General features: G+C 44.8%; 1 protein-coding gene across 1 annotated transcript in view; it reads right to left on the bottom strand.

The window, feature by feature from the left end:
* LOC137382807 (solute carrier family 2, facilitated glucose transporter member 11-like) overlaps positions 1-8,351 on the bottom strand; it is a 123,538-nt gene extending 115,187 nt beyond the window's left edge. The window contains exon 1 of the mRNA XM_068055239.1: positions 8,205-8,351. Coding sequence (XP_067911340.1) covers positions 8,205-8,255 — 51 coding nt within the window. The 5' untranslated portion in view covers positions 8,256-8,351. The remainder of the gene's footprint in view (positions 1-8,204) is intronic.
* Between the last annotated feature and the right edge of the window lie 7,056 nt (positions 8,352-15,407).

Genomic DNA, 15,407 nt, shown 5'->3' with positions numbered 1-15,407 from the left:
ACTCCTGGCATTAAAGTAGAGGCCTTCCATCCTGGTCTTACTCCCTTGAAACTTACTTCTACTGTATTCCCTCTGACTTGTTTGCTTTCCTGTGTTTAGCTGTGTCCCTATTCTGCTAGGAGACTGCGTCCCCTGCCCCTGCCAAATTAGTTTAAACTCCTCCCAACAGCACTAGCAAACCCGCCAGCAAGGATGTTAGTCCCCCTCTGCTTCAGATGTAGGCCGTCCCTCTTGTACAGGTCCCACCGTCCCCAGAAACGGTCCCAGTGGTCCAGGAATCTGAAACCCTCCCTCCTGCACCAACTCTTAAGCCACGCATTCATCTGTGCTCTTCTCCTATTTCTATACTCGCTAGCACGTGGCACTGGAAGTAATCCAGAGATTACAACCCGAGAGGTCCTGCTTTTTAGTCTGCTGCCTAACTCCCTGAATTCTTGATGCAAGACCTCATCCCTCTTTCTACCTATGTCATTAGTACCAACATGTACCATGACCTCTGTCTTATCACCCTCCCCCTTCAGGATGACCTGCAGCCGTTCAGTGTCATGGATGTGTTTTTTTACAAATGTTACTGAGAGGTCTTGTTTGAAAGCAACCTTTACAGGAGGTCACATGCCTTAAGCTCAATAAACAACAGAAACTTTCGTGACTTGGGGAAGATGTCAGGATTTATGATGGTCAGGAGGTTTCACTTTTGGGATATTGTTTTGACTTTCTGGTTGGGGTGTTGACTGTTAATTGGAGGTCAGCCTGCCAAGACAGAAACACACAGCCTATCTCTTTCTTCACTTCTCTGAAAAGCCCTGAGAGTTCAATGTGTATGAGAGCTGAAAGTCCTGATGCTACATTTCTCCTGAGAAACTGGAAAGCCTGCCGGATTAATCCTTGATGCCGCCTGAAAAGAACTGCTCCAGAAAAGATCCCAATGACCCATCTACTTGTACTCGGACACAAGACTGTATGCCATTTTGGGACATAACTTTTCTCATCTATTTTCTTCAAGAATGAACAAGTATTTGGCCAAAGTTTTTTTTTGTTCTTCTTTGTAAAGGATCTCTGCAGAGAGCATTTCTTTATTTTTCTGTTAACCAGTGTGTGTGTGAGTGTGTGTTGAGGTATTTAAAAAGGGAACTTTCATATTTCAATCTGTGTGTTAATGCTTTGCTTCATTACTGGATAAGTCTTGTTATATAATAAACTGATAATTTTGTTGTTTATTAGAGAAACCTGGTTGGTGTATTTTATTCTGGGATAAAGAGTAGAGTCTATGATTATTGGTATATATAGATGATTATAGAGTATTGGTAACTTGGTAAACATTTAAATATATTTTGTGACCTGTGGAGAAGTGGAACTAGAAAAGACAGTGCACTCCTCCCGCCTCGGTCGTAACACATTGCATCAACCCTCTTCTCCATCTTCCTCACCACAATTTTGCACTTCACCTCCAGCAAGCTCCCCTCAGGAGTGGAGATAACTGACAGGATGGATGGGAAATTATTCAACCTCCGTCATCTCCACTCCAAAACAAAGGTCACTCCAACCTCAGTCACTGAGCTTCAGTATGTGGATGACGCTTGTGTATATGCTCACTCAGAGACTGTGGTCGAAGTCATCATTGACTCCTTCACTAAAGCATACAAAACAACTGGAAATCTAAGGTCTTCCTCCAACCCACTCCTGCAGAACAACATTATCCTCCATCGATCAGGATCCACAGCGAGACCCTGAAAAAAGTGGACCATTTTCCATATCTCAGGAGTCTCCTCTCAACGAAGGCAGGCATAGATGATGAAATCCACCACCGGCTTCAATGTGCCAGCCCTGTCTTTGGCAGACTGAGGAAGAGAGTATTTGAGGATCAGGACCTCAAACCAAGGACTAAGGTCATGGTGTACCGGGCAGCAGTGATCCCTGTCCTCCTATGTGCTTTGGAGACTCGCACAATCTACAGCACCTCAAGGCACTGGAGAAATACCACCAGCACTATCTCCACAAAATCCTTCACATTCATTGGCAGGATAGGCAGTCTAATGTCAGTATCCTCTCCCAAGCCAGCATTCTTAGCATCAAGATGCTAGTCACCCAAAACCACCTTCACTGGGCGGGCCGCGTCACTCACATGCCTGACACTCGGCTCCCGAAGCAACTCCTCTACTCTGAGCTTCATCGCGGCAAACGACTCCCAGGAGGACAGAGGAAATGCTTTAGGGACGTTCTGAAGGCATTCCTGAAGAAATACAACATACCCACCAACTCCTGGGAGTCCCTGTCCCTCGACCACTCAAAGTGGAGATGGTGCATTCGGAAAGGTACTGACCACCTCGTGAGGTTTCGACGGGAACACACAGAGGCCAGATCTAGGCAGAGGAAGGAACGCACAGCCCCCTAAGTAACTCGCCTATCCAACTCTTCAAACACACTTGCTCCACATGTGGTCGAGTCTGCAATTCATACATTAGACTCATTAACCATGTTAGAACTCACTGAACCAGAATGGAAGCAAGTCATCCTCGGTCCAGAAGAACTGCCTAAGAAGAATATCATAGGTATTACTAATCTGTATTATGTATTCTTGGGTGTGTTTAGTCTGTACTATATATTACAGGTTTATTTAGCCTGTGCTTCATATTGTGGGTGATATTAGCCTGTCTTGCATATTAGTTATGCCCTTCATTTTTGTTTGGTGATCTGTCTCCTTATCACTAATTAAAGAAAAGACAAGCCATGAGGTCCATGTTCATACACGAATTCACAGACAGTAACTTCTGGCATGTGTTTTATTGTGGTGCAATATATTACCATTAACTGCAAAGTTGGCTTTTGGAGTGAAATAGTTACGGGCTTGCTCCTGTTAATTTCCCACACCACCTGCTCCCAACCTTCCACCCCAAATACCAGCTGATCATCCCTGCAACACGGCATGCACAAAATCACAAATCAAAAGCAGCTTTTAGGTGCCTGGATCACTCTGAAGAATCCTATTTCACTTCAAAGATAATTTTGTCCTTTGCCTGGTGCAAGTTCGAATATTCGCACACCTGGCAGTTATGAAGTGTGGACACTGTGTACCCTCCATAACCACATCCTGTACTCATTATCTCAATCAGCTTCCAGCAATCCTGTTCAATGACCAAGCTGACTTTGTACAGCTTGTCTTGGTAACTATAGATCATTCAACCGTTTCTGAAGGGCTTCAACTTTAAGACGGCAGCTATTCCGTCTTGTATGAAACCACAGTGTGGATCAAAAAAACTGCGGACGAAAGAGCATTTTGCTCGGATTTCACGCACTTTTAGCTGCTTGCCCTTTCCCAACTGCAATACAAGCCTCAGCCCCGGAAAATTCAAAATCCCATACGAAGTCAGCTCATTATTTCAGCATGCTTCCTTAAGTACTGACACGGAGGCACTCAACCTGAGCAAATGACTGTGTTTCCTACTGCACACAGCTGGTGGAGAGAGAAAAACAGCACTGAGACAAGACACCTGGTGGAAATCCAGATTCTTCCCAATGTTCCTGCTTTAAAATGTTCTTGTTAATGCAATGTACAATATTTCAAATTGTATTTTTAGCTGAAGAAGGACACCTTATCAGACAGGGCCATTGACAGGTTTGAATGTTATTGATAAATGAGAATGAATTGTGAAAAGTCACACTTGAGTTGGAACCGTCACATGGATCAACAATACAGTAGCATGCTATATTGGGGGAGAATGAAGAACGACTTGAACAATGGGGGAGTGGGCAGATGGAAGAAGAGGGAAGAATTCCTACTTCCTGGAAGACTCCACTAACTCTGGGGTACAGTAGCCCAGTGATCATGGTCCCGGACCAGTAACTCAGAGGTTGTAAATGTAATAAATCTAGTAAATTTGTGGGCTCACAACGGGGGGAATAAATGATGTGAAAGTTGCCAAAAGCCAATTGGTTCATTAATATCCTTCAGGGAAGGGAATTTGCCTTCCACCTACCCCGTCTGGGTTTACATGTGACTCCAGTCCCACGAGATGGTTGACTCTTAATGCCCTCAAGGCTGGTGGAGATAAGGAGCGTTGTATTGCCAAGAGGAACCAATATAAAATTATTTCTGATGAGCGCTATGTTATTTTAACAAACCTTGCTGTATTACTCTATAGGCAGCAACTGCAGCTGCTCTTCTTACATACCTATATAAAATACACAAGCAAATGCATTGCAGCCCATAATCATTGCTTGTTCATAAATTGAAGTTATGCTTTATAAAGCTCTGGTTAGGCCCCAGCTAGAGTATTGTGTCCAGTTCTGGTCACCACACTTCAGGAAGGATGTGAGGGTCCTTGAGATGGTGCAGAGGAGATTTACCAGAATGGTTCCAGGGATGGAGGATTTTAGTTACAAGGTTAGGTTGGAAAAGTAGGGTTTGTTATCCTTAGAACAATGGAGATTGAGGGGAGATTTAATAAAAGTGTACAAGATTATGACGGGCTTAGATAAATTGGATGAGGAAAAACTGTTCCCATTAACTAATGGTACAAGGACTAGGGGACACAGATTGAAAGTTTTGGGCAAGGGATGCAGGCGGGATGTGAGGAAGAGGTTTTTTAGGCAGTAGGTGGTAATGACCTGGAACTTGCTGCCCACAAGAGTGGTGGAAGTGGAGACCATCAATGACTTCAAAAGGAAGTTGTCTGGCCACCTGAGAGAAATAGACTTGCAGGGCTATGGGGATCGAGAAGGGGAGTGGGACTGACTGGACAGCTCCAAGGATAGTTGGCATGACTCGATGGGCCGAATGGCTGCCTTCTGTACCGTAAATGACTATGAAATCAGTAATGGTGGGTTTTCAAAGCTCTTGCTCAGTTTTATATATTTTGCCCTGATAACTAAGTGACTACAGTGTCAACCACAAAGTATAAGACACAGAGTCACATGTAGAGCAGACCATGTAGGGGTGGCAGTTTCCCTTCTCTGAAGGACACTAATGAACCAGATGGGTCTTGGCAACAATCCAGTAGCATTTCCCGTTCCTATTACTATCCCACAAATCGCCAGATTTAGTAAATCAAATTCCACAAATCATTATGCTTGAATTTCAACACACCACCTCTGTATTGCTAGCCCAGGACCACAGCCACTAGACCACTATGGATTTGTTATGAAAAACCTCATTTTAGAATAATCCCGTATGAATAATGCAAATCCACACTTCATATCACAATAGATAACTCTGCCGAAACCATAGTTATTTTAGAAATGTAAGAAAGAAGGCTAATGGAATGCTATCCTTTATTATGAAAGGAATTGAAAATAAAAGTAAGGATGTTATGCTTCAGTTATACAGGGCATTGGTGAGACACATCACAAATACAGTGTGCAGTTTTGGTCTTCTTATTTAAGGAAGAATGTGAATGCGTTGGAGGTGGTTCAGAGGAGGTTTACTAGATTGGAATGAATCATAGAATAGAATCATAGAAATGTTATGGCACAAAAGGAGGCCATTCAGCCCATCGTGTCCGGGCCAGCTGAAAATCTAATCCCACTTTCCAGCACCTGGTCCATAGCCTTGCAGGTTACAGCAGTTGGTTGTCTTATGAGGAAAGGTTGGACAGACTGGGCTTGTTTTCACTGGAGTTTAGAAGAGTGAGGGGAGACTTGATTGAAGTTTATAAGATCCTGAACGTCTTGACAAGGTGGATGTGGAAAGGATGTTTCCTCTTGTGGGTGAGTCCAGAACTAGGGGGCACTATTTTAAAATTAGGGGTCGCCCTTTTAGGACAGAGACAAGGAGAAATTTTTTCTCTCAGAGGGTTGTGTGACTTTGGAATTCTCTGCCTCAGAAGGTGGTGGAGGCGGGGTCATTGAATATTTTTAAGGCGGAGGTAGTTAGATTCTTGTTAGGCAAGGGGATGAAAGATTATCGGGGCTAGATGGAAGTGTGGAATTCGAGACAGAAACAGATCAGCCATGATCTTATTAAATGGCTCGATGGGCTGAATGGCCTACATCTGCTCCTAATTCGTATGGTATGGTATCGTATGGTAAATTGCAGCATCTTTTAGATATCCAGTGTAAGCACCAGGTATTGCAATGCCCAATGAAGAGTAAAGCTCCCTCTACTCCGCTTCAGCATTGTGCCTCATTTCCAATCTCGGATGAGCACCCCATATGATTTTTCCATTTCCAGCAGCTATCCCATGGACTCTTCTAATCAGCTTTCCAATTTTATTGCCATTAATACAAAACTAAAGGTAGTATTGTGCAGTGACCTTTGCCCACTAGGAGTTCACTACCCGAACTCATTTCAAAAAGCAACCCCAGGGCCAGCGGACAGTGGAATCTTTATCCTATTAAACTGAAATAGAATTTAAAGCCTTAGGGGTAGCTTTAAAGATATCCTAATGATGTGCAACACGACGTTAAAACTTCTTCACCCATGTGATTCAAAGGAGCGGACCGAATCAGTGCCCAACAGATGCCCAAGAACTCAAGGCACAAGCCTGGACTAAAGCAGAGATGACATCATCTCCATTTCAGGGTCAACAAGAAGGCTAATATCATCCAGGCAGCCAAGTCAATGAGAAAGAAAATCAGGCGGAGTGCAAAACAGGCGGCCGATTCATTATCATACGTTCGGCCTTACCGCCTAAGATGATTTCCACCCCCTCTACCTCTCATTTCTGCCTCTTTAAGTCCCTACCACAAGCTTGCTCTGATTACATATACATGCTGCAGGATGATTTGGGACAATCAGATATTTGTACGTATTTCCATTCACAGAATCAGGAGGTCAGGACTGTAGAAACACTAGAAGAACCACCCAGCTCAGAGACGTTCTCTATACAAACCCAAGGCTCTGCATTAAGTTGGTCTCCAAAAGAATGGGATCTGTACAGGGCAGCAGGTCAAAAAAAGTGGCATAAACAAATGATGCAGCCTGGAGATCAGAATCTATGATGGAGTAATATGTGAGTTGCAAGTTATTTATTTAGCTGCAGTAGTGTATATCAAATGTCTTACACGACTGATTTTGTAAGTGATGAAATCAGCCATACGTGTAATTTGACCTGGGTTCAGGAGGTCCTACTTTGCACAATGCTGAGTAAGGCAGTTTGAATCAGATAATTAATTAAGCACTGGAGAAAGTCCAAAAAAGATTTACAAGGATGATATTAGAACTAAGAAGGTACAACTATCAGGAAAGACTGAACAGAGTGGGGCTTTTTTCTGCAGAAAAGAGAAGACTGAGGCAACCGGACAGACATCATTAAAATTATGAATGCGTTCAATAGGGTAGACATAGAGAAGATTTTTCCTCTTGTGGGGGGTCCAAACAAGGGCCCATGAATATAAGATATAACTATTGTATCTAATACATCCAACAAGTAATTCAGGAGGAACCTCTTTACTCACAGAGTGGTGATAACGTGGAACTCGCTGTCACATGGAGTGATTGACATGAATAGCATAGATGCATGTGAGGGGAAGCTGGATAAGTACATGAGGGAGAGAGGAATAGAAGGATACAAAATCAAAATACTGCAGATGCTGGAAATCTGAAATAAAAGCAGAAAATGCTGGAAATACTCAGCATGTCTGGCAGCATCTGTAGAGAGAGAAACAAGAGTTAATGTTTCAAGTCTGTGACCTTTCATCAGAACTTCTATCAATCTTTCCTGATAGTTGTACCTTCTTAGTTCTAATGAATTCTGATGAACAGTCACAGACCTGAATTGAAGCTTATATTGATAGGGTGAGATGAAATTGGAGGAAGCTTGTATGGAGCATAAATACTGGCATAGACCTGTTTCTGTGCTGTAAATTCTGTGTAATTTTATGTAACTACCCCTTTTTTTTATCAATAGTAGTATATCAGGAACACCCTACATGGCTTTATCTTGTTACTGGCAAACGAGATTCTTCTTTTAGAAACTGCACATAACCAAATCTGGCATCAACACATATCTGACGAGTTGGATTGTAATCCTCTTCACAATTCTGTTCAAATTGGAACCTTGTAAAGAGAGGAGGCTTTCATCTGTTGGTCTGGGTCAGATTTGAATTCAGCTTCTAGCAGTGAAAAGGACAAGTTCTTCTAACGCCAAGATTGAGGTCTGGCAATGGAGAATTGTTACGTTGTACAGAACAGCAACAGAGAAAAAGGTACTGAGCATCATGATGTCATATATCACGGAATACATCAGTGCTGCTGTTTGCTTACATACCTGTAGAGTCTGATTCCATGGGCTGACATTTGATGCACCAGAGGGAGGCATAGCATGTTCCAGACGGCTTAAACTGACTGCTCTGCACTTCAAGCTCACAAGGAAACCAGAGATCTCAGTGTGTATTACTTTGAATGTACTGATCACCCTCCAGGGTCAGGATTTATAACCAAGGCATGGCATTCACTTGATGCCAATATGTAGAATGAGTTACTGAATTTCAGCTCACATTCCAGTAGGAATTATTCTAGGGAACAAATGTGCCGCTGTTAGCACTTCATTTAACAGTACGTCTCTATTTTTGGATCAGGCCATCCCCACGACTGGCATAAATTTGCCCTGTTTGCATCAGAAAATGGGCTGAAGTTCCAATCTGCTAGAACTCGACCCACGGTAGCAATGCCCCATTTTCCACCGTTATTTCCAGCTGCACCCCATTTCTATCTCATCCATGATAGTTCATGTTCTCACTCGAATAAAGCTGGCATCCAGGGACAGCTGCCTCCATAGAAAAGACAAGAATGAGTATTTGGAGCCCAGTAGACATTGTAAGATTAGTGGAAATTTTGTGGGTGATTTTAACCTAACTCACCCTTTGGGAACTTATGGGGTTGAGTGGAATACCAGTTTAACACCCTGCCTAATATTACATTCCATTGACAGCAATTTCGGACTTGATTCTTGTTGTCAATGGCTTTCTCACCTACTTTGTGTCATATGCTTTGAGGCTACTATTTCCATCCCCTCTAACTCCAACTCCAACTCCAACACTCCCCATCCCCATCATTTCAGACAGGGTAAAATGGGCTTCTTATTGTGAATTTCCCTGTTTTTGGAAGAAGAGGAAGCAGTAATGGAGGCATCCCTCCATTGCTGCTTCCCCTTCTTCCAAAAAAGAGTTTGCCTTCTTGCGGCACCTGCTCATGAATTGGCCAACGGTTTCTCTTGATTGCTGCCTGTATATCACCAGCTCTAGGCAGTGAATTCTGAAATGAATGCTGATCTTGTGCTGGTCCTCTAGTGTAGACCTTATGTTCGGCTTTCAGGCAGCACAGGAGGTGCTCGGCACTCACTGCCAGTACTGTTGTGTCATTATTTTAATTACGTAAGTACTCCACACAGCATCACAGGAAGTGATGTCATCCAACATGTGATCAGTTGGTTGGAGTTGAGCAAGACACCTAGTCACATGTGTAAGACAGAACTCGCTTGTAAATGTGTTACTTGACAAATAAAGAATCCACAGTTTATAACCACTCAACTTAAGATTGTTTTGTACCTTATTGCTCAATAAAAGCAATAATGCAATATGGTGGCAGCAGTGACAGCTGAAAATTCTTCGAATTTCAAGCGCACCATCCTCAACATGGTAGCAGCATGCAGTCTCTGAAGAATTACACCCTCAACGATATCACAGAAATGTGTGGTGTCTGAAGCAGCACACATTCACAACGTGGTGACAGCAACGTGAAGATCACAAGTTCTGAGGTAACACTACTGAAGAGAAACTAAGGAACGGTACTCATGGGGACCAGCGATCTTGGACAGGACATCAAGACTAGCGATCTCTGGCATCGTAGACCAACATGGAGAGGGCAGCACAATTCATCAATGGGTGCAGTGGCAATTCAGCACAGGCAAGTTCGACAACCTTCCATAAAGTGGGTGCTCAAGACACAGTGAGTATGAAGGGGGTTGTTCAGATCGATGGTGGCCAGAGAAAAACAGCAGAAATTGGGCATAATCGTGCTCAGAAACAGCGAGCGAGGTCGGTTCTCGTCGAGGCTGCAGATTGGCTTCGCCATTACACACCGGGTATTTTCCCACCATTAGTACTTCGTGGGCAGGACCTCCCGATCGCAAGCAGAAAGCCCGTGCTGCAGGCACAGGTTCTGGGCATGGCCGAAGCTCCAAACTACAGACACAGTAGACCTGCAAGTTTATTTTTTCCTCCAGGATAAGGCCCAAAGAAAAAAGAGGCTGCAATTTAAGGGGGAAAGTTCCAGCTGCATTTTTGACACTGGGAATTTGGCACCATGTCCTCTAAATATCCTTCCATGAAAGTCCCAGACCTCCCCTCCACGAGTTTCAACTTTTTTAAACAATGGATGAAGTTGTGTTTTTTGGATCTGGCTGTCATGGAGCTGGAAAAATAAGCAATCAAGATAAAAACAGCAATCAGTGATGATGAGCTACACTGGATTAACACCTCAGGACTTTCTGAAGCAGAACATAAGGTCTGCACTAGAGGACCAGCTCAAGATCAGGATTCATTTCAGAATTCACCGCCTAGAGCTGGTGATATACAGGCAGCAATCAAGAGAGACCACTGATCAATTCATGAGCAGGTGCCGCAAGAAGGTAAACTCTTTTTTGGAAGAAGGGGAAGCAGCAATGGAGGGATGCCAGGGTACAATGTTGAAAAGGGTACGAAGTTGAAAGGGTCCTAAGAGAAGGCAGGAGGTTTGAGACAATTGCTGCAAGTGGCAGTGCATATGGGTGCTTAGCACTACTGCTATAGGTGAGGTAATCAGGACCTCAGCCAGGCAAGATATGTGGCAAGTGCAACCTGCTGCACCAGCCGAGGAACTGTCCCACTTTCATGGACAACTGCAAGGTGTGTGGCAAGAAAGGGCGCTGGTCAAGGCTGTGCAAGAGCTCCAATAATGGAAAACTGGCCAGGAGTCACAGCAGACCACAACATGATAAGAATCAGACACCACCTGGTGGAAGAAACAGGAATACATCTGCCAAAAGCCAAATCAAACACAGACATAATCAGAAGATTGACAGTGATGTAAATAACACACAGGTCACACTGAAGGTGAGCAAGCCTTCCACACACTGACACATCAGATAGATGTGTTCTTTTTTATTCATTCATGGGATGTGGGCATCGCTGGCTAGGACAGCATTTGTCTGTAATAGAGTTCTAAAAACAAAAATCTCTATTTTTCCGGTTAACTGGTGTATGTCTGTGTGTGAGTGTGAGAGGCTAAGGTAAAAAGGGAACGTTAATATTTCAGTCTGTGTGTTTATGCTTTACTTCATTACTGGTTAAGACTTGTTTTATAATAAACTGATAATTTTATTGTTTATAAAAGAAACCTGGCTGGTTTGTTTTATTCTGGGATAAAAATAGTCTATGATTGACCGCATCAGTCAGTGGGAAAAAATTTTAATATATGTTGTGACCTTTGGAGAAGTGGAACTAGAATAAATAGTGCACTCCTCCTGCCTCGGTCGTATCAATACACACAAACTGAGTAAGGAAATTAGCTCAGCGCTCCTTTCTGGCCCCTTCACAACTGTCTGCAGCATGCTGAGCGAGCTGTCAAAGCGAGGGAAAGATGAACAAGGGAATTCAAAACTTCTGCAACACACCTGGAGAAAATAGTTTCATGAAAAACTCTGCAGTCTTTTTCATAAATTACATGCCATGGAGCTCAAATCTTTTAAATGATCAGTAAGGGCAGATGAAGAAGGATGTGTTAATCGAAGGAAAGCTTCTCAGTACAAAGTAACAGTGTAGAAGCCTGGTTATCAATGCCCTACACACGAGGAAGGCCAAGTAGACCACCAACGTCAGGATGTGAAAATGCCAGCCGATCCATTTTGACAAACAGAATCTTGAACACACTTGTGCGTGGGACCAACAAGCCCCCAAAAATGGCACTGCTGGGCAAGCCATCTTGGTGCAAGAATGTAACTGATGTGGGTTTGTTTGTACATAGGTGTAGATCTCGATTATGTGCAATAGTGTAAAACAGGTGATGACAAATCAGCAGCCCCTTTTACATCTCTTCTGACAACAGAAATAAAAATGAAGAGAGCTGTAAAAACGTGCTGTCTCACTATCAACCATTTTACAACGTCGCATAAAGTCAAGAGCTACTTCAAGACTTTTATACAGAGGAAAAGGACCAACATCACCCCAAGCCAAGTTCTTCTCCATCATTGATCTCACGCAAACAATCCTTCAGCTGCTGGGCAATAATCATAATTGTGGACACTGGTCTGTCTATAAAATACTTAATGTAAATCCAAAAGTAAACTTACACATATGAGCATTCAACCTCCTTCCTAATATGGTTCACAAGATGTTTTGAGTAAGCACGAGACAGTTGACAGTGTAGTATATGGAACAGTCTTCATTGACCTAGCTGCAATTGGCCTTACTGTATAAAGGAGAATAATTCTTTTTGGTTTCTGTATCTTTCAAGCTCTCTAAAAAGCTCATGAAAACCAGACTTTATACACCATATTTTGCCTACATCAAAGGTACATGTGACAAGTAGGACCTCATGATGTATCTATTCCCTAATCCTTTGAAAACGATCTATTCAAGGAAACAGTTGTAATTGTTTACTCTAAAGTTACTTCTCTCAAACAAGGGGCTAAATTTTACCAGTCCCTCGATGCCGTGGGTCGCGGTGCGGGGGCTGGTAAAATGCTGCGGGGAGAGGCCCGCCTCAACCCGCAACATTGAGATGGGCACAATGCATTCTACCACCGGCAGCGGCGGGACCTCGGTGCAGCCGCATGGCGGCAACACTACAATTAGCATATGGTAATGCTTACTTACCTAGGCTGATTATGCAGCCCGCCGCCTCTCCACCGACACTGCCGGATTTTTCGTTGAACGGGCAGCAGTCACGAGCTGTCCTGTTCACGATCTGAAAAGCCAGCGGGTCCTCACTCTGCATTACGGAAGGGAGGAGGGAGGGGGGGATACACAGGGGTCTAACTCTGCATTCTTAAAGGGAGGAGGGAGGGGGGATACAAAGGGGTGGCACTCCGCATTCTGAAAGGGAGGGGGTCTCGGATTACTGGAGGGAAAGCTGTGCTGGCATGAAGGGAGGTACCGTGTACCATCCCTCCATTAACAGTGTACACCCTGTGTTTGTGAGGGGGCAGTGGCACACTAGGCACCCTGTGTGTGGGGAGGGTGCCAGAAAGGGCAGGAGCATTAAAGTGTTATGGATGGTGGGGGCCATCGATTAAGCTGGTAGGATTTTGATGTGGTCATGCTGTGCCACTCTGAGTGTTGTCCAAGATGGGCAAAGCCACGGCACACCACATAGTTGATCCAGGAAAGCAGCTGATGTACCTATCAACACCAATCCATGCCCTGTTAGGAACCTTTGAGTACATGCAGGGTTCAACTTTATTTATCACATAGAAATAGGTGTGGCTCATCCTACATTGTGTGATCCTCTGTACGTTAGGATCCGTATGCACCAGAGGCAATATCAACAGGCAGGTGTGATTCACGTACAGGCCCCCAGTCATGAGCAGCAGACCCCAAGGGGAGCCCGCCATTACATTTGCTGTGCATCTACAGGCCCCACATGACTTGCCATCAGATGTCAGAGGCCCAGTGTCAGAGGAGATTGCGTATATAGAGAAAGCAGTGACACGTCTCTGTGCCCTGCTCAAGGATGACCTGCAGCCCATGGGCTCCGGTGGACATCCCATAGTGTTCCTCATAGTGGCAGTGGTTCTCAAGCCACCGCAGCCTTTTAGGGGCCCACCAGAGACCTTTGTGGGCTCACAAAGTCAGCAGTGCACCACTGCATCAGGGAGGTCACTAATGCCCCGCACCGGAGGGCCAGTGAGTATGTCCGCTTCAGGACGGACTCTCACAGCCAGGCCCAGAGGCCCATTGGTTCTGCCACCATTGCCGGAGAACCATAGGTTGTAATGTGCATAGACTGCACTCATGTGGCCATCAGGCCTACTGCCAGGCTACCACCTGCAGACGTCATCATTAAAGGAGCCATCTCAATCTAGGTGAAGCTGGTATGTGAACACCACAGATGCTTGCAGCGAATCTGTGACCACTTCTCAGGCAGCTGCTATGACACCTGGGTCTTGCGCCAGTCCAGGCTGCCACTGCTGTTCACTGAACTGGCTCAGATGGAGGGGTGGCTTCTTGGAGATAAGGGCTATCTTTTGCAGACATGGCTCCTGACACCAGTGAGAGACTCCACCACTGCTGCAGAGGAGAGATACAATGCCAGCCACTGAGCTACATGAGCCACCATTGAGCAGGAGATCGGCATGCTGAAAGAGCGCCTCCAATGCCTGTATGGACAGGGTGATGCCCTGTAATACAGGCCGAAAAGGCCAGCTCCTTTCTTTGCTGCTCTGCACAACTACACACCCAATAGGCCTGGCATGATGAGGAGAGACGTTAACAGGATTCCTCCTCGGACTATGAGGACGCTGAGGACCTACAATATGAAAGACGCATGGGAGGGCAGATGGCACCCAGGCTCTGCACGCAGGGCTAACAGTGAGGTAGGGATGTACGGCTGTGGCTTATCAGCCAAAGGCTGTCTGCTCCATAGGAACTGACATGAGCTCTGCGAGCCACACATCACCCTCACTCTCCTGCTGTGCATCAGTCCACATCTGCAGCATCCCTGTGTAAACCATTAGAGGCAGCAGCTGATTGAGCCAATGTCCATGTCACTGCATCTGTGGAGATGCTCATGTGTAATGGTGGCACAGCAATGATATTATTGCATACGTTGGCTCTTCAGAAGGGCCAACGGTGCAAAGGGATGTGACATTAGCGCTACATGTTGGCACACATCATTCGCACAGAGAAAAGGACACACATGTTGGTGAGGAACATTTAGTGAAAGACGTATTTATATTGCTGTGACACCTGTGCATTCCCATTTGTGTCAGTGTGTTCTCTGTAAACCTCTGTAATACCTTTTATGGTCTATTTAAGTCTCATGTCCTGGAATGTGCAGATTTAAGATTATTCACCCAGGTGTGGCACGCCTACAAGAAGGAATGTTACACTTGAGTGGAAGAAGAAGATTGCAACTTTACAGGACACTGGGACACAGCAGGGTAAGTATGTGGCAGCAAAGCGGAAAGTGCAGGGGTCACTCAGCAGGTCAGGCAGCATCTGTGGAGAAAGAAGCAGAGTTAACTTTCAGGTCTGTGAACTTAGGCAAGTTAATTTTGGTTCTTTCTCCACAGATGCTGCCTGACCTGCTGGATTTCTACAGCACTTTCTGCTTTGCTGCCAGATTGACAGCAGTCCCACTCTTCAGCAGTCAGGTAAGTATTTCTTTGACAGCTGTTAGGAAGCAGGTGCTGGGGTGCTTAAAATAGGGCCCCAGCACCTGCTGCACAACTGTCAAAGGGTTCCTCTGCGCCGAATGTCCTGCCTCTCCCCAC

The sequence above is a fragment of the Heterodontus francisci genome, chromosome 23 (genome assembly GCF_036365525.1).
Source record: "Heterodontus francisci isolate sHetFra1 chromosome 23, sHetFra1.hap1, whole genome shotgun sequence".
NCBI classification, from domain to species: domain Eukaryota; kingdom Metazoa; phylum Chordata; class Chondrichthyes; order Heterodontiformes; family Heterodontidae; genus Heterodontus; species Heterodontus francisci.
This window is presented reverse-complemented; position numbering and strand designations above follow the sequence as displayed.